Here is a 20,431-nt window from a genome sequence, read left to right on the forward strand (position 1 = left end):
GTTTGCGGCGTCGCTTGTGTCAATTGTGTCAATAAACTTCCCATTCCATGTGCTAAAATCCGTACACCACTTGTACCCATAGACGCTGGGGCACTTTTTTCACAAAAATCGTAAACGATGACTTCCAACCACGACTTATCCAAGGAAACTATGATTCTTTGTAGAAGAAAAAGAAGAAGCGTGCACTTGATAATTATTTAAATAAATAGTTAAATGAATTGCATAAATTTTGTACATATTCATGAATATTAATTTGAAAATATTCGTTGTTGAAAAAGTAAATAGATTCATGACTCAAATTTCAACAGTTTTGCTGTGAACAGTTCCTACGGTGTTGTTTGCGCTCTTGTATTGTTTATCAGTGTTGCCAATTGGTATGTGTTTACCCTCCAAACTGGGGAAATAAGTGAAATTAGTATATCTATTTGTAGTATACATACAATTTTATCATTACTGCATTACTATGACAACTAGAATTCATGGAAACAGTTTGGAAATGCATCGGCGTATGTGTGAAGCTCCACTAGATTGGTAACAATGAGTCATTTTGGTTGTCTGCTCGTATCTACTCTAGAAATATCTGTAATTTTTTGGGTTAATTTGGTTGCAAAAAAGGGATAATAGACATGAATTAAATAAACATTTTGAAGTAACAAAGTAAAGTTAAACTAAATAATGAGTAAAGTAAACAATTAAGGGAATAAAAGCTTTGCACCTCATAAACCGTGTACTTGTGTGCTGCCCGCAACCGTGTTTTGGGAGTGAGCACTTAGGAACCAGGAACCGCAACGTGGTTCAAGTGCAATTTGGAGTGAATTAAGACCAAAACATGTATAATTACAATCAAATAAGCACTGTGGAGTTTCAGTTGTGATGGCAGTAAGGATAAAACCACCGATTACAAGGTAAAATGAATTTCAATTAAACCATGACCCGGGAATAAGCAATTTTCATGCTTTCACTAATATAGGCAACAAAATGTTGTTTTATTGTGCTGATTACAACTGCAATCTTGAGTAAGATCAATAAACGTTACATATATACACTAACATTGTTCAAATGAGTGCTGAGAAGGTTGGGAAAGATGTTGGATAATTTGCAGTTACGAACGGCACCTCAGTGGTGGACGCCATATTGGATTTCAAAACTGCCTTGAAAACATATTTTTACGAAGGCCTCACATGCCTATTTTAGTTCGTATGGTGCTTTCATATATCACATTATGTTGACGAAACTTCAATCTTTTGAATGGTATGCTTAAAGATGTAATTGTATTCTTGTTTCACCTATTAAATATTGAGTGAATAAGGCTGATCCACGCAATGACGTTGGATCCAGTGCGGTGTTTCCCCCTACTAGAGGTATCGGTATGCTGCCTGATGGGACACAAATGGTCAGTACCTAGACCAGCAGTGACCACTAATGACCCTGCAGTGACCTCACACAGTATCTCAGGATTTGTATGAAACTTCAGGTTTTTCACAACTTCTTTGACTCTGTAGAAAGGCTAATAACTACAGATTTGTATACCTTCTTTGACTAGGTAGGATAAGTTAATAAATCTGTGATTTTCAAACCCTCTCTGGCTAGACAGGATATCAATTTCGTTGGCTACAATCATAAATCGGTTACAATATCTGTCAAAACTAAAAAATGTATTATAGGTAAAAAGGTTAAAAAAATGTTAAAACACTAAGAAGTGAAAAATAAATGTTTTGACACCAGGATGTTCTTACTATTACAAATCATGTCTACAAAAATAAAAGCGTGGTCACCAGACTTGGAAGGAAATGGTACAAGAACTAAAAAGATATATATTTTTTAAATTTTTTTTTTTTTTCTTGTAGCACTTCCTCCCATGTTCAGCCCCCATGCTTTTATTTTTGAAGACATTATTAATTGTAAGAAAATCCTGGTGTCTCAAAAATTTATTCGTCTCTTTTTAGTATATTTTAACAAAAGCATTTTAAATTGTTAAAAATATTTTTGTTTTATACTTTTTAGTTTTTTCGTAACATAGAAGCCTAAAGTTTTATACATCTATGAGGCACCTCAGCCACCCCTCTTATCTGGCAACTGGCTGAAGGCAAAGTGGAGTGCAAACTGATAGGTGGACATGGGGTTTCCCCTACCTGTCAATAGTTGTCAGTAATTTTTGATAGCTGTTTCAAACTTTTGCTCAAAGCTTAATCCCTATGTAAAGAACTTTGGGTTTGTATGTTAGAAAAATTCAAATTACCTTGAAAATATTTAAATTTTGACATAATCATTTTGTCTCCCTTTCTGATATCTAGAAGTTTGATATAAAAAGTAAAGCCTTACACCTTGTTATACATACGTATAGGTAAAAAATGAACAAGCACTTAAGATATGACTGAAGCCATTCTGAATTACCTGCCTTGAAAGGGATTTTAGTATGGTAGAATCCTGTATATTAACATAAATGTGAGGTTACTTACTTTACTTGTTTTTTTCAGACTGGTAAAACTATGTTAGCCAACTTTTTGAGTGAGGCTGCAGAAATAGGAAGTGGAGAATACAGGCCTACCAAAGGTTGCCGAATCATAGAATTTGAAGTTCCTAATGTATCTGTTAAAGGAATGACAACAAAGGCTGAAGTTGAATTATGGGATGTAAGCGGTGACCGAAGGTATGTACTGTAGATGGAATTTTAATGCCAGTAAGTTAAGATATCAGTCTTCCAAGCATAGGTGAATGGTTTCATTATCAATCGTTATTTGTGTTTATGCTGTCTGGTCCAGTCAAGGGAATTGCAGGGTTAGGAGGGAGTTAATGTCTGTAAAGTGATACTGTTCCTACACATTAAACAAACCCTTGTCCTTTACAGTAGGGAATTAGTATTTATTTTATTGTGTTATAGTAATGTTTTGTTGCTTCTTCTTATATGAATTAGCTTAAATTTATGTTGTCATTTCTTGCCTTGTATATTGTTAGTTGTTAGAGTCTTAGGAGGCTAAGGAAGACAGTGCAGTTTTCTTACTTCATTAATACATTAGTAAAGAAATACATGAAAAATACAAATTAAGTATATGCCTATGAATCGAAGTGTGAGCCTTTCTTAATTCTTCTTACCCACAACTGTGTAGGCACTCAACCTCACTGCTAAGGCTCTCGGCTCTGTTCTCTTTGCTTCTCTGCCTCTCTCCTTCTGCTTCTCTCTGCTTGCCATCTTCAAAGGAAAAGTCCAACCCACAGTAGGCAGATAATTTGCTTCTGTTCTGCCTTGTAGTTGGACTTATTGGTTGAAGATTATCTAACGACATCCCTTGGGTGTAATTGATTGACTTAATCCCTCCTTTGTGGGTGGGACTAGTGATGTCACCAGAAGTCTTCAGGTTCCGGTGAAAGTTGAAAGGTCAGGTCACAGGTGAGACGGCTTGACAGTTTTTAATGGTTGCCTTTAGATTATTCCAGCACCCGTGTTTTGACTAATACGACACTTCCTGATTCTCTCTCTCTCTCTCTCTCTCTCTCTCTCTCTCTCTCTCTCTCTCTCTCTCTCTCTCTCTCTCTCTCTCTGTTTTGTTTCTCTATTATTCAGTCTCTTTCTGTCTATCATTTGTCTATTAATGGTTCTCTCTCATATCTTTTTCTCTCTTTTAATTTTACGCTATTCCTTACTAATATTCTCCTAGCTATCATTACAAGAAGCAAATATCCTCCCCTTCCCTTACAAGGCAGGGAAGGGGGCTCTGGCATAAGAAAAAACCCATACATAACTTGTATTTGCCGTATAGTCTTTGACGTTATGGTGCTTTGTTTTCTTATAAGGGGGATGCATTCTTCTCCCTTATGAGTTAAGTATATCTTAGTTTAACCAAACCAGTGAGCTGATTAACAGCTCTCCTAGGGTTGGCCCAAAGGATTAGATATTTTTACACGGCTAGGAACCAATTGGTCACCTAGCAATGGGACCTACAGCTTATTGTGAGATCCAAACCACAGTATATCAAGAAATGAATTTGTCACCAGAAATAAATTCCTCTGATTCCGTGTTGGCCGAGCCGGGAATCATACTTCAGACCACCGGATTCGTAGCCAAGCATGAAAACCACTCATCCAATGAGGAACTCTCCCTTATGAGTAACCCGGATGACTGACATTGATCTTGCAGTTCCTAACTTCAATCAAAATGTCAGTGGCTGGATTTCCTTCCTTGCTTATAAGACCATGAAGAAAATCGAAGGTTAGCTGAACACCAGTCGGTTCATGGATGCTCATCCAGATATCTCCCGCCAGTCAGTGAGTCTTCCTATTGTAAAGGACCGAGGGTTTGTATATTGTGTAGGAACATACACTGACTGCCCACCTCATGCCACCCCTCAATCTGCTACCTGGGCCTAAAGCAAATTGGAATGTTTGTGTTCGGTTGGGAGAGACTCCCAATGACCGGACAGGTAGTTAACTACTGAACAGCCTTGTTTTAAGATTTTAGTGGCTGTGTCCAGGCTTCACCTTAAGTAATTCCCTATTGTATTATTATTATTATTAAATAGGGGTTGGTTTAGTTTTCCAGACCTCTGAGTCTCAAGTAGACTCTTCTCTCGAGCTGGTTATTTCCCTATTGTAAAGGACCTCAGGTTTGTATAGTTCCCTATTGTAAAGGACCTCAGGTTTGTATAGTTAGGAAAAAGTAACTTACTCAGTAGCTACATAGCTATAGTTTCCACTTGAATGGCAGCTTAGATTCAAAATTTGGTGGGTTGTGCTTCAACATAGTTTGCGTAGGTGACAGCCCTTCCCACTAACAGAATATTGGAATGACTTCGCAGACAGTCTTCATTCATTACCTGCCGTCTGTGGTAGCTTCTTTAAGTCAGCCATTGGAATGGATATATTGTAGCCTTCAAGCTGAAATCTTTGAGGATGAGTTTTTTCTTTATTTTGATTCTTACTTTGGTTCAATCATCAATGAGCCGCTGGTAAATGATGTCATTTGTTTTTATGGTGGTTTGTTTACCAGTTATGGTACTGGTGCCCCTGATAATAGTTTTGCCGTAAAAGTAATTCTCGGAACGACATTACATTATAAAAGTAGATTGTTATATGCTACGCCTTTTCTTAGGCCATAACTTTGGCATTTTATGCATGACACTTACCTGGCAGGTGGTATTATATAGCTTATCCTCTTGACGCACTGCAGGAAATTTTCACAAAATCGCGGCAACCGCTAGTACACCGGTAGTTCAGGTGATGGCCACCCTGTTCCCGTGGCGCTGGTACTTGGAACTATTCCCGTTTTCCTCAGATTTTCTCTGCCAGCCGAACCGGCAACATCGTTGTTGGTTCTCTGATAGAATTTCCTGCTCGTTGACTGACTTTTTGGATATTGGTATCGTATTCACGAAGTTAGCGTGGCAATCGCATTTGGTTTGGATTTTGATTTAGTATGTCTGATTCAGGAAGTATGTTTAGAGTTTGTGTGAAAGAAGGGTGTAAGGTGAGACTGCCGAAATCATCGGTAGATCCACATACTATTTGTAAGAAGTGTCGGGAGTTTGTATGTACGTGGGAAATAGGTGCATGAATGTCAGTGTCTGAATGAGAAAGAGTGGAAGGCTCTTATGAAGTATGTTGAGAGATTAGAAAAAGATCGGGTTAGAAGATCTGTCTCTAGGAGTGAGAGATCGGGGTCTTCGAGTAAGCCTTTGAATGAATCTTTGCATGTGTCTTCTCCAGCTCATTCACATGTAGACGTAGCACCTTCCCCTCAGGTTTCTCCTGCGCCCGTTGCTGTATCTGAGGATACTACTGATCCACAAATTGTGAAAGTGTTCGCTGCCCTTGCGTCCATGGGAGATCAAATTAAACGATTAACAGACAAAGTGGAAGTGTTTAGTGACAGTGTTGTGGAGGGGGCGCCTGATCGTCCCTCTCGTGCTCCTAGACCAATACCTCGGTCAAGCTCCCAGACCCATGGGAGAAAGGCATGTCGGACAGTCGAAGGGAGGCGAGAGGGGTTTATCTCGATCAGTCGTCCTTCAGGCAGTCCTGTTGCTTCCCAGGCTGCAGCAGTACGCCATGGAAAAGGCGATACTGGGAAGTGCCGTCATTCATCGGATAGTTCGGCGTCAGGAAGGAGTAGGCGTTTCGCGGAAGTATCGCATCCTCTCAAGAGGTCATACTTTCCGTCCTCATCACAGGATGAAAGGGCTGTTGATCAAGAAGGGTGGAGTAGCCCTGAAATTTTTTCATCGGAGGATGAAGAAGTTATCCCTATCAAAAGGAATGAAGGGTTTGGGTTCCGGTCAGTTGGAAGTAACTAGCGGTGCGGTGAGAGGTGTTTCTCCGCTTAGAGGAACTCCACTGCGTAGACCGCAGGTTCGCTCGCCTCTCCGTGTTAGCCCCGGTGCGTCCTCGATCTCCTCATCATCAGGAGTCTCGTAAGGAAGCGGAGAGAAGGAAGTTCTGCGGGACATGCAGGAGAGATTAGCAGTGATTGTCCAATCATGGAGAAGCCCGAACAACCTTCTGTTAGACGTAAGGACTCGTCTCTCCCCGGTTAAGTCCTCCAAGAGGACGCAGGACGTGCAGCGCAAGCCAGGACGCAGTGCATCCCTTAAGAAGGACAAAGCAGTGCAGGACGCAGGACGTAAGAGGAAGAGTGATGGACGCATGGTGGACGCATACGTTCAGGAGGACGCAGGCGGCAGCAAGTGGAAATTTTTTCTCGACAAGGAAGAGGAGGAGTTTTACAAGGAGACAGCTCCGCATTCGCTCTCTAAGCAGGCTCTGCATAAGGATCCCCGCTTTGGAGAGTCATCAGGATCTTGGGTTTTCAAGATATTTCTTCGGCAGGAGGAAGAATTTGTGGAGAGTGCGGAAGAGGACAAGAATGTGGAAGCTCCTTCCTCGGACTACAAGAGACTAACAGAGTGCCACTCTTTCTTTGTTTGAAGGAGATTTTCAACCTTCAGGCCCGCCATCGCCTTTTGTCTCAATTTCATACAATCAACTTACCTGTCAGATATATACATAGCTAAGACTCCGTCGTCCCCGACAGAAATTCAAATTTCGCGCCACTCGCTACAGGTAGGTCAGGTGATCTACGGCCTGCCCTGGGCGGCAGGACTAGGAACCATTCCCGTTTTCTACTTATATATTTTCTGTCGCTGGTGTTATCAACATCGTTGCTGCCACCTCTTGACTGGAATTCGCTTTTCTAGACAATTGATCATCTTTTTGTGGACTTTTGGTGACGTACCTGGATCGTTGTTTTGGCATTCGCTACTGTGGACTGGATTTGGACTTGCTTTTGATTTTTCTTCAAGAATGTCTGATTCAAGTGTTTGTGTGAGAATGTGTGTGAATGTAGGCTGCAAGGTGAGGATACCGAAAGCTTCGGTTGATCCTCACACTGTATGTCGCAAATGTAGGGGTTTTGATTGTTCTATTTCTAACACCTGTCATGAGTGTGAGAGGTTGAATGTTGAGGAATGGAAGACTCTAACTTCTTACTTGAAGAAGTTAGAAAGGGATAAAGTCAGAAGGGCTGCATCTAAGATGGCGGTAGTAGTACAAGGCCTATTGAGCCTTTGGATAATTCTAACTCTTCTCTTAATTATGATTCTAATTCTGTATCAGGGCCCTCACTGGCTTTACATTCAGATTCGGCCTCAGAATTTGCTGAACTGAAAGCTACTCTTCACAGGATGATATCCAAATGGCTACCATGAAAGGTAAGGACTGTGAAAGTGATTATAGTGAAGTGAGTGTCCCCAGGCCTAGACCTCTTCCAAGCTCCCAAGCCCAGAGGAGAAGGAAAGTCGAAAGCCGTACGGAGGTTGTGGAGAATTCCCCCCCGGTCAGGCGTCCCTTCAGCAGGTGCTGTATATAAGACAGACTGCTCAGGACCGCTATCGAAAAGCTCCTCAGAGAGTGCTTCTCTTCGTCCGCTTCTCCCTCTCCTAAACGAGGGTGGGGAAGGATTCGGACTTGTCCAGGCCCCTGGAAAAGGCAACTGGAGAGATCCTGTGTTGGATTCAAGCCCAGAACGCTTTTCGGAAGAAGCGCCTCCTTCCATCAAGAAGGCGAAGAGGGTTTTGACGTTCCCATGATGTGGGCAAAACTCCTTCGAGGTCTCCCTCTCCCGTTCAAGAGACGCAGGAGAGGCTTCCAAGAGGATCATTTTGGCGTGCAGGAACAGCTATCCGCCTTGGTAGGAGTCCTTTCGAAGGATCCTCCTCGTAAGAAAGACGTGAGGACTGCCGGTCAAGAAGACGTCTTCTTCTCTCCCGCCAGGAGTGAGGCTCCTGTGGGACGTGAGTCTTTTGAGAATTACTCGGATAGAGATCCTTGGACGATTTTGATTCGCCAGACAAGCGCGTCGCGCCAGTCAAGCGCGAGGCGTCCTACAGACGAGAAGCGTCTTCTAGGATTAGAGCGTCAGACAAGCGAGAAACGCTTACAGGCGCGAGGATACTCCCAGATGGGATACGTCGGCCAGACCAGCAGCTTCAGCCGAGCGCGAGGTAACAACCAGGCGTGAGGATTCAGCCAAGCACGAGGCGCCAGACAAGCATCTGAACATACAAGGATGTGGCACCAGAAAGGCGCGAGACTCCAACCAAAGGCGCGAGGCGTCAGTCAGGCGCGAGAGCTTTGAGAGGCGCGAGACACCAGTCAGGCGCGAGGCGCCAGCCAAGCGCGAGGAGTCAGTCAGGCGCGAGACGCCAGCCAGGCGCGAGGATCCTGCCAGGCGCGAGGCGCCAGCCAAGCGCGAGGAGTCAGCGCGAGACGCAGCCAGAGGCGCCACGCCAGGCGCGAGGCGCCAGCCAGGCGCGAGGCGCCAGCCGCGAGCGCGCAGCCAGGCGCGAGGCGCCAGCCAAGCGCGAAGAGCCAGCCAAGTACGAAGAGCCAACCAAGCATAGGAGCTCTTTACACTCTCTTAGCCCCTCTCCTATTAGGAGTTTTTGTCTCCCGTAGAGAGAGTTTTTTGACAGGAAGACACGGAACGGCAGGTGGCCTCTCCTTCTGATCCGATTTTGGAAGAGGACTGACTCAGAGGACGAGTCTCACGGTAAAGAAGGACTGTCTAACTACAAAGTTTGACAGCTCTCCTACTCCAGGAATACGGAGATGCATTGATCCCTGCCGCTCCTCCTTCTCCTCGTTCACTTTTTTCATGCTCTAAGACGCCGAAATCGTCGGCTTTCTTGAAGATGAGGGACCGACGATTTCTATGAAGAGAGCTCTGCAATCGCTGGATAGCTGGATGCTAACCAAGAAAGAGCTAGTAAGGACAGTGTTTTTGCATGCCTCCCGCTAGACTTACGGGCAAGAGAGGGATTTGGTACCAGACTGGGAGGGGAAATATGGGTCTCACACTCCCAGCTTCAGCTGAAGCTGACTTTTCCAGTCTGGTAGATGCATCCAGGAGACATAGCCTTCACACTGCTAAGATTACTTGGGTCTTTCAGAGTTGGATCATCTCCTCAAGGGACTTTTTCACATTCTAGAAGTCTTTAACTTCCCAGATTGGTCCCTTGGGGTGATGTCCAAGAAGGGCTCATGCCCCTGAAGGGCTAGAACCGGGGACGGTACTCCTTGCAATTTTTGTGTGATTGACAAGGCGGTACAGGACGGCTCAGGGGAAGTTTCTTCCTTATTTTGGAGCAGGTCTCTTGAAGAAGAGATCTGTTTTTAGCGTTTTCCTTGACGAAAGCAGTATCCATTCGCAAAGAGCAGCTTTGTTATTCGCCCCCTAGGTCTGATTTTCTGTTCCCTTCACAGTTGGTGAGGGATAATTTTACCCGATCTCTGACGGAGAAAGCGACACAGGATCTTCTCCTGCAATCTTCCAGGAAGAAGAGACCAGTGATGGTGGGAGAAAAGAAAGGATGTCTACTCCTGTTCGGCCCTTTCGAGGAGGCTCTCCCACTAGAGTTACCGCTAAAAGGAAACGCCGAGAAGAGAGGTCGAGCCTCGTTCCGCCCCTTTAAAAGGGGAAAAGTGAAGTGGCGCTCCTCCAAACACCAGTAGGTGCCAGGCTCCGGGGATTTGCTGGAAGCCTGGACCTCTCATCGACACAGACGCTTGGTCGATGTCGGTGCTTCAGAAGGGATACCTCATTCCTTTCCTGGACAATCCTCCCCTGACGTCTACTCCGAGGGAATTGTCGCCAATTACAAGGACCCTGTGTTGAAAGATACTCTTCAACAAATGGTGGATCAGTTGTGGGACAAGAGAGCTATAGAACTAGTGCTGGATCAAAGCTCCCCAGGGTTTTACAATCGTCTTTTCTTGGTTGCGAAAGCCTCGGGGGCTGGAGACCAGTTCTGGATTGTCAGCGCTCTGAACAAGTTTGTTCAGAAACAGAAGTTCTTCCATGGAAACCTCTGCTTCAGTCCTTGCGGCTCTTCGCCAAGGGGATTGGATGGTGTCTCTGGATCTCCAGGACGCCTATTTTCACGTCCCGATCCATCCTTCGTCGAAGAAGTACCTCCGTTTCATGACGGGGGGAAGGATCTCCAATTCAGAGCCTTGTGTTTCGGCCTGTCTACGGCGCCTCAGGTTTTCACGAGCCTTATGAAAAAATGTGGCGAGATGGCTTCATCTGAAAGGAAATCAGTATATCTCTGTACCTAGACGACTGGCTTATCAGAGCAAAGTCAGAGAAACAGTGTTTGGGGACCTGACTGTGACACTAAACCTGATAAGACCTTAGGATTACTCGTGAACCTCGAGAAGTCCCCAACTGATCCCCAGCCAGAACTTGGTCTATCTGGGGATTCGGATGGATTCTCGGGGTTTCGAGTATTTCCTTCTCAAGAGAGAATAACGAGAGGTTAGAAAAGTCTCTCTCTTCCTAAGGAAAGAACGTACTTCGGCGAGGAATGGTTGAGCCTGTTAGGGACCCTTTCCTCGCTCGAACAGTTCTTTCATCTAGGAAGACTTCATCTCCGTCCTCTTCAGTTCTTCCTCAGAAGTTCGTGGAACATGAAGACAGGACTCCTCTCGGACAGTTTTCCCATTCCAGATCTGATGAAACGCCATTTAGAATGGTGGTTACTCCCACTGAGGGAAAACAAGGGTACTTCCCTGGAAATACAGAGCCCAAACCTTGTATTGTTTTCCGACGCGTCGGAAAAAGGTTGGGAGCAACCTTGGGAAAGAGAGAAGTGTCAGGCACTTGGGATGCTCTTCAAGTGTCCTGGCACATAAACTGCAAAGAACTGTTGGCTGTGCACCCTAGCTCTAAAGAGCTTCGAACCGCTAGTGAGCAACAAAATAGTACAAGTGAATGCGGACAATACAACCGCTCTGGTATACATTCGGAAGCAAGGAGGTACTCACTCATATGCCCTTTACGAACTCCGCAAGAGACCTGCTGTTTTGTGGACATCGCAAAGGAACATCTCTCTATTGACGAGGTTCGTTCAGGGAGTAAGGAACGTGAGAGCGGACAGGCTGAGCAGGAGGAACCAGGTCCTTCATACCGAATGGACCCTCCACTCAGACGTTTTGCCGCAATCTCTGGTCTCTTTGGGGGACTCCTCATATCGACCTCTTTGCCACGTTCCTCTCGAAGAGACTGGAAGTCTTCCTGTTCAGTAGTGGAAGACCCCAGAGCTCTAGCAGTAGACGCCTTCCTGCTAGATTGGTCTCAGGTAGACGTTTACGCATTTCCCCCATTCAAGATTCTGGGGCAAGTGCTCAGGAAGTTTGTGACTTCAAAGGGGACAAGAATGACCCTGATAGCCCCCTTTTGGCCAGCTCAAGAGTGGTTCCCAGAGGTACTGGAGTGGATAGTAGACTTCCCCAGATCCCTTCCACAAAGGAAGGATCTTCTCAGACAACCAACACTTACGAGAGGTTTCGATCCAAAACCATCCCCGCTCTCGCTCTGACTGCCTTTCGACTATCGAAAGACTTGTCAGAGCGAGAGGCTTTTCTAGCAAAGCAGCAAGCTCGATCGCTAGAGCCCGGAGAACTTCCACTATCCGGGTTTACCAATCCAAGTGGGAAGTTTTTATGAAGGTGGTGTATGTCGAAGAAGTTGTCCTCCTCCAGTACCTCGTAACAGAAATAGCTGATTTTCTGTTATTTCTGAGAGAAGAATCGCGTCTCTCCGTAGCCACGATAAAGGGCTATAGGAGTATGCTATCGGCCGTCTTTAGGAATAGAGGCCTAGATTTGGGTAAAATAACGATAAAGATCTACATGATCTGATTAGGTCTTTGAGACCAAGAAGTCTAAGATTACTTCTCCCCCTAACTGGAATCTAGATGTAGTGCTGAAGTTCTTGTCTTCAGAGAGATTTGAACCCCTACCATTTGGCCTCGTTTCGTGATATTACGAGAAAATGTTTTTTTATTTCTTTTGTCACTGGCGACGGCAAAAAGAGTTAGTGAAACTGCACGCCCTTAGTGACAAAGTCGGGTTCAATATAGATTCAGCCATCTGTTCCTTCAAGGAATTATTCTTGGCGAAAAATGAAAATCCTTCGAATCCCTGGCCGAGAAACTTCGAGGTAAAAGGATTATCGGGTCTCGTCGGCAGGGAACCGGAGAGGTCTCTTTGCCCAGTAAGGGCGTTAAAGTTTTACTTACAGAAAAAGGAACAGTTGGGAGGTTCTAGACAAGGTCTTTGGTGCTCAGTGAAGGATCCATCAAGACCTATGTCTAAGAATGCTTTAGCCTTTTTTGTCAGGAACGTAATTACGGACGCTCATAAGGCTTGCACGGATGATTCTTTAAAACTCCTGAGAGTAAGAGCTCATGAAGTGAGAGCAGTGGCGACGTCTCTCTCTTTTCAGAGAAATATGTCACTGAAGAATATCTTGGAAGCGAAACAAATATTGGAGATGTAATTCTGGGTTTCTTCTCACTATTTGAAGGACGTGCGTGTGACCTATGAAAAATGTTTTTCCTTAGGTCCTTTTGTGTCTGCGGGACATCCTGGGTACAGGAGCTGACAACAATCCTTAATTTTTTTTTACTACTTAAGTCTAATAGATATGTTCTAGACTTTCTGCTGAACAAGTGCAGATACCGCACAAGCGGCCAGTCACTTCCGTTCAGTAAGGAACTCTTGTGATATCTTTTAGTAGATGAATATTTTTTTTGAAAAATTATTGTGTGCGTGTGCAATTTGGTTTGAGTTACGGTTGTTGCGAAGAGTTGGGGATAACTCGGAGCAATTTTTAATACTAACATGGTGGTTAGGATCAGGTGGTCGGGATTGGTTGTGTGCTCCTTAATAAGGTGTATTGTCATATAAGTGGATCAGCACCCATTGACAAAGTCCTTTCAGGCTCTGCCGAGTAAAGTGGATAAGACCCCTTCGGCAGACCCACAAGAATTCTTGGCCATAGATCACATATCTCGCTAAAGTTTCTTGAGGTGATGCAGACTACGGGACAAACACCCACGAAGTCTACCACCTATCAGGTAGGAACCAAGGTTTTTATTTTATACCTACAACAGATGTTGTTTACCTGTTTATTCAGTAGTAGCTGTCTCTTACCCTCCACCGAAGGTGCCAATCAGCTATGTATATATCTGACAGGTAAGTTGATTGTATGAAAATGATATTGTTATAATACAATAAAGTTTCATACATACTTACCTGGCAGATATATACGATTAGGGCCCACCCAGCCTCCCCGCAAGGAGACAGGTGGAAGAGAAAATATATGAGTAGAAAACGGGAATGGTTCCTAGTCCTGCCGCCCAGGGCAGGGCCGGTAGATCACCTGACCTACCTGTAGCGAGTGGCGCGAAATTTGAATTTCTGTCGGGGACGACGGAGTCTTAGCTATGTATATATCTGCCAGGTAAGTATGTATGAAACGTTTATTGTGTATTATAACAATATCATTTTTCGAAGACGAAGACAACCAAGAAATCGTCTTTTTTGCAAAATGACTTTGTGTCTATTTCGGCCAAGAAAGCCCTTCAACGCGTAAATGAGTGGTTGAAGGAGAAGAGAGAGTCGGGGAAGACTTCTTTTGCTTTTCCTCCGGCCAAGTTGGCTTCTAAAGTCTGGAGTTTGGTATGCTACGGGGGAAAGTCTTGGCCTGGGCGTTCCTGCCTCCTCCCAGGGAGACTTTTCCAACATAGTGGCAGCTCCCGTAGACATGCTTTACATTCAGCCAAAGTGTGGTGGACTTTTTGTCAGAGTTCGACCATTTACTCAAAGGTATCTATCGGACTTTTGAGGTTTTTAATTTTCTTGACTGGTCGTTGGGGGCCCTGGCGCGGACTTCGGAGATGGAAGATTCGTCAGAAATCCGAGTTACTGAGAAGTATCATGTCCTAGTATGGATAAAGCCTTGAGAGATGGAGCTAATGAATTGGCTTCACTTTTTACAGCAGGCATTTTGAAGAAAAGACATCTTTTGTGCTCGTTCGCTGCTAAAGGAGTCTCGAACGCGCAAAGTCGGAGTTGATGTTCTCTCCTCTTTCAGGAACAGCTCTTCCCTCAGGATATCATTAAGGACATCTCGCTCTCCATCACCTCAGAAGGCTACTCAGGATCTACTAACGTCTTCTGTAAGGAAGTATTTACCTTCTAAGTAATGAAGAAGACTCCGAAGGATACAAGAACATCACAGCAGCCCTTTCGGGGTAGGACTTTTTCCGACCAGCATTTAGAGAAAGAGTTCCAGCCAAAAGAGGTTCGAAAACCTCAACTAAGCAATGAGTCAGAAGTCCTCCAGACTTGTGTGGGGGCCAGACTTTTAGACTTCTGGGAAGTCTGGCAAAGGCAAAGGAGCGGATCCTTGGTCTGTAAAGGTAGCGAAGGAAGGATACAAGATCCCCTTTCTCAAGAAAACCACCTCTCGCTACAGCTCCGAGAGCCCTAGGGGCTCATTACATCGATTTAGAGAAGAGAGAGGCTCTTTGGCATCAAGTTGTCAGCATGTTAGAAAAGGGGGCCATAGAACCGGTTCTGGATCACGAATCCCCAGGTTTTTTACAACCGTCTGTTTCTAGTACCGAAGTCATCAGGAGGTTTGGAGGCCAGTACTGGACGTAAGTCAGCTAAACTTTTGTTCGTAGAAAAGACCAAGTTTACGATGGAGACGAACGATTCAGTACTGGCGCGGTACGACCAGGGGACTGGATGGTAACGCTGGACCTTCAGGATGCGTACTTTCCATATTCCGATTCATCCAAGGTCCAGGAAATATTTTGAGTCGTGATCCAGGACAGGATTTTATCAATTCAAAGCCCTTTGCTTCGGTCTGTGCACGGCTCCTCAAATTTTTTACAAGATGATGTCGAATGTGGGCGAAAGTGGCTTCATTTGTTAGGAGCAGAGTCTCTCTCTACCTCGACGATTGGCTCATAGAGCACAATCAAAACAGCAATGTCTGGAGGACACGAACATCACATTGGAGTTAACTCAGCAGTGCTGGTCTGATGGTAAACCTGAAAAAGTCACGGTTGAATCCCCTCTCAGGAGCTAGTTTATTTGGGGATTCTGATATCCTCAGTGACTTTTCGGGCTTTTCCGTCACCCGAAAGGCAGACCATGTGCCTGTGGAAAGTGCAAGAATTCCTATTGAAAAACCAATGCTCGGCGAGAGAGTGGATGAGCCTGCTGGGGACACTCTTCGTTAGAGCGGTTCATTTCCCTAGGGAGACTTCACATGAGGCCCTTACAGTTCTTTCTGAACGAAGTCTGGCCAAGAAGATCGCAACCAGATTCCTTCCGGTTTCCAATTCCTTCAAAGATAAAGGAGGAATTAAAGTGGTGGCTAGTTCCGGGGAGGTTGTCAGAGGGTACGTCACTCAGCAAGAGGAAACCCAGACCGGTATATTATTTTCCGACGCATCAGACGCAGGCTGGGGAAGCGACGCTGGGCCCTCGGGAGGAGTCAGGCCTTTGGAACGAAGAAGAGAAGGCATGGCACATAAAACAGGAAGGAAACTGATGGCGATCTTCTTGGCTCTGAAAGCGTTCAGACCGTGGATCAGCGGCAAAGTGGTGCAGATCAACACGGACAATATCACAGCTCTGGCATATATACGAAAACAAGGAGGAACCCACTCGTTGTCCCTTTGCAACTTGGCGAAGGAGATTCTTCTGTGGTCGCAGAGAGAAAACGTCACCCTGCTCACCAGGTTCATTCAAGGAGAGAAGAACGTCAGAGCGGACCTGTTGAGCAGGGACGGACAAGTGCTTTCCACGGAGTGGATGTTGCATCTTCAAGTATGCCAGAGACTGTGGAAGCTCTGGGGCACACCAGTAGTGGATCTTTTCGCTACCGCAGCGACGAAGAGGTTACCGAACTATTGTTCTCCAATCCCGGACCCTCTTGCAGTCGCAGTCGATTGCCTTCCTACTAGATTGACGGGTCTAGATGCGTACGTATTTCCCCCGTTCAAGATTTTAGGAACGGTAATGAAAAAATTCAGAGAAAGTCGAGGAAGAACAAGGCTGACTCTGATAGCCCCATACTGGCCGGCCAAACGTGGTTCACAGAGGTACTGGAATGGACAGTGGATTCTCCGAGAAGTCTACCCACGAGAGTAGATCTTCTCAACAACCCTACTTCGCAGGTTCCACAAGAACACCCTCGCTCTGGGTCTGACTGCGTTCAGACTATCGAAAGACTAGTCAGAGCGAGGGGGTTTTCTAGAGAAGCAGCGAAGGCAGTTGCAAGAGCACGAAGGCCATCAACTATCAAAAGTGACCAGTCGAAGTGGGGAGAACTTCCGTAAATGGTGTAAGAATCGGAAGATTTCTTCATCCAGTACCTCTGTGACACAAATTGCAGATTTCCTTCTGTATCTGAAGAAGGAACTGGGTTTGGCTAATCAGACAATTAAAGGTTATAAGTGTATGTTGTCTGCAGTGTTTAGACACAGAGGTTTAGATCTGTCCAACGACGCAGATCTTAGAGATCTTCTCAGATCTTTTAATACGTACAAAGAAGGATCGACTTTGCAGAACTCCTTCTTGGAATTTGGATGTCGTTCTCAAGTTCTTGGAAACGGATAGGTTTGAACCTATGGGCAGTTTCGTCTTTGCGAGAGCTAACGAAGAAGACTATTTTCTTAGTAGCCTTAGCTACAGCTAAAAGGATTAGCGAGCTGCAAGCTATTGACAAGCAAGTAGGTTGGAAGCACAACAAAGCAGTTTGTTCTTTTCAACAGGAGTTCTTAGCAAAGAATGAGAATCCTTCGCATCCGTGGCCAAGATCATTTGAGATTGAAGGACTGGCTGATCTAGTAGGTCAAGAACAAGAAAGGGTTCTTTGCCCAGTAAGAGCTTTACGGTTTTACATAGAAAGAACAAGAAGCATTAGGGGGACTTCATGTTCTCTGTGGTGCTCTGTTAAAGATCCTACTAGACCTATGTCTAAAAATGCGATGGCTTTCTTTGTAAGAGAAGTCATTAAAGAAGCTCATTTACTTTGTCAGGAAGAATGCTTCGGCTTGATTAAGGTTAAAGCTCATGAGTGAGAGCAGTAGCTACGTCCTTAGCATTCAGGAAAAATTTAGCCCTCAAGGATATTATAGATTCGACGTTTTGGAGGACAAACTGTGTTTGCCTCTCATTACCTTAGAGACGTGAAGACAACTTTTGATAATTGTCAAACGTTAGGCCCGTACGTATCCTCAGGTACAGTACTGGGCAAAGGAGTATCACCCCATAACCTAATAACATGCTAGGTTTTTGATTTTAATTAGGTTATAGTGTTTTTTTATGGTTTGTCTGAGAAGGTTAATACCAGCTCAGTTTTTGGTGTAGTGTTATTATTGTATGTGTGTGTGGTCAGGGACTAACTTTCCTAGCATGAATGCCCGTGTAAATGAGGGCTAGGGTTCTCTGTCAGCAGATTGGTCATGGTCCAGTTGTCAGACCCTTGTTGTTAGCTTTCTCAACAAACAGGTCACATCCTAGTTGAGAGCTACTAAGGTTTAGCAGGCTAAGAGGCAGGACCTACGAAGTCAGCTACCTTAGCAGGTAAGGAACTTATTAAATAATTTTAAAAATTAGTTAATTTTTGAATTATGACGATGTTGCTGTCTGTGACCCACCTCCAAATGTGTCAATCAGCTATATATAACCTGCCAGGTAAGTGTCATGCATAAAAATGATATTGTTATGATACAATAAAGTTTTATGCATACTTACCTGGCAGGTACCGTATATTTCGGCGTATAAGTCGACCCTTTAGCCCCAACCCCAAAAAAATCATGCCAAAAATTAGGGGGTCGACTTATCTAACGGTAACAAAAAGTGAATCTTTATTATTTTGCATATTGGTACAGAAATCAGGCTTTACAGTTGGCTAATAAGAATGACAGCCTTGTTGAGGTAACTATGTATGTAAATACTAGTATTAAAAACATTTCACACTGTAATACGACAATAATAATACATTAGAACATCCATTACCTTAAATAAAATGAAAAAAATCAAAGTAACTTGAAGAAATCACAATCGTACAGCAAGTGTAAACATTGCGTAGTCATTTGTAGTACCGTAGTTGAGAAGGATGCGTTCACTCTGACAGTTTTGTATTTAACCGGGGTATTGTTCAAAAAACATTTATGGTATGACATCTTTATTTATCACATAAAAAAAAATTAAAAAAAATTGTATTTAATGGTAAATATGTATTTAAAATCCTTCAAAATTACTTGAGTCATCGTCACTTGAATTAAAAAATTCATCAAGCATTAACTTGAGTGGCAGTTTGTACATACATATATACGTAGGCTGTTATGCAGCGTTAGTTAGCGCTTTGTTTGTTTACATTACACTCGAGTAAACGTATCTTTCGTTTCGTCATTTCTAATCATATTTGCTGGTATACATCTTTTATATGTTACACGGATTTGTTAATATAACCGAGTATATTACCTGTATTTCATATGGTAAGTAGAGCAACATATGTACCGTAATAACATTCAGGTATTTTGTATATGATACGTTTTACCCTGCTGCTTATATTGAGCGTATGGTTGGCCTCACATTTTATAGGTCGACTAATATACCCGATATTAGTTAAAATCATAAAAATTTACTCAGAATAAGGGGGTCGACTTATCTTCCGGTCGACTTATACGCCGAAATATACGGTATATAATTAAATTTTCCCACCCTCCTCCCCTCAGGAGACAGGGTTCAGAGAAAATCTGAGGAAAACGGGAATAGTTCCAAGTACCAGCGCCACGGGAACGGGGTGGCCATCACCTGGAACTACCAGTGTACTAGCGGTTGCCGCGAGTTTGAAATTCTGCCAGTGCGTCAAGAGGATAAGTATATATATACCTGCCAGGTAGTATGCATAAAACTTTGTATCATAAACAATATCAATATTTATGAATTGTTTCCAGGTTATAAACTACTTGCAAGCTGTTGATAGAAGTTTTTTTTATTTTAAAAGTATTCTCGAGTGTTACGACACTCCATTGTAAAAGTAATTGGGTTTATTTGTTCCGATACGTAATACAAACCATCGGTCCTTTAACAATAGGAAGTAGCTAGCGGCAGCTGGAACGGTCGTAAGCTTCGAACAAGGGGGAGAACGGTAGTTAACTGCTTGTCCGACAGTCGCGCGCCGCGCGACTGGGAGGTAAACAAATCACTTTTGCTTTTTTCGGCCGCGGGTGTGAAGGAGTGTTCATCATCGCTCTCTGCCCGCTTCATCGTCGTATGCTTTGTTTATATTGTGTTTTCTACTAATGGTTTGTTTGACTTGAAAATGAAACTGTAAGTACGCTGTTTTCATTTTCATTACTTAATTATGAACCAACATGAAGCTATCGCCGTAGATGCGGCGATTTCCTCTCTTTTCATGAATTGAACCCTTGAATTATGTCTCGGTGCCGAGGGAGGGCGCGCTCGCGCCGAGTCATGTATTTTGGTCGAAAGTGTGTAATTGAAAAATGTAAGTACTTTTTTATTATATTTTTGCCCTGTGCGTTCGTACGAGAGCGTGATTGCGCTCGGCACGAGCCTTTTATTTTGTATGATAAAATAAGCAATGAAAGTGGATTCGCAATACAGTATTCTTTTCATTTTTCATTTATTTATTTGCATAAATTTAATTTGGATCAATTTTCGCTCTTACCCGGGAATTGATCCTTAAACCCCGATTATTTTTCTGTTGAAAGTGAAATCGCAAGGTGCGTATGTGTTTCATTTTCATATATTTTATTTTGATAGCCAATCATATTATTTGGATCAAGGGTTTCCTTTCTTAGCCCGGGAATTGATTCTCCCCCCTTTAAGTTTCTATTTTGAAGTGAATTCGCAAGGGGCAAGTATTCTGTTTCATTTTCATATTACTTTTCACTGCTGTGCGGGGGTGGGGGAAGCGAAGGTCTGCCAGGAAGTCGTCGGAAAGCTCTCCCGCGACTCCCTTGGTATCCGATTCTTCGTCTTCCTTCCTGCCCCCCGCTCAGCTTCTTCGTTGTATTTTGTATTTGGGGTCTTCCTTGGC

At 43.9% G+C, this 20,431-nt stretch overlaps 1 protein-coding gene across 2 annotated transcripts in view; it reads left to right on the forward strand.

Moving 5' to 3' along the window:
* The window catches only part of LOC135214742 (intraflagellar transport protein 22 homolog), a 475,747-nt gene that overhangs the window by 1,535 nt on the left and 453,781 nt on the right, over nucleotides 1-20,431 (forward strand). For both annotated transcript variants that reach the window (XM_064249080.1, XM_064249081.1), the window contains exon 2: nucleotides 2,478-2,650. In XM_064249080.1, coding sequence (XP_064105150.1) covers nucleotides 2,490-2,650 — 161 coding nt within the window. In that variant the 5' untranslated portion in view covers nucleotides 2,478-2,489. The remainder of the gene's footprint in view (nucleotides 1-2,477; nucleotides 2,651-20,431) is intronic.

The sequence above is a fragment of the Macrobrachium nipponense genome, chromosome 46, assembly GCF_015104395.2.
Source record: "Macrobrachium nipponense isolate FS-2020 chromosome 46, ASM1510439v2, whole genome shotgun sequence".
NCBI lineage: Eukaryota > Metazoa > Arthropoda > Malacostraca > Decapoda > Palaemonidae > Macrobrachium > Macrobrachium nipponense.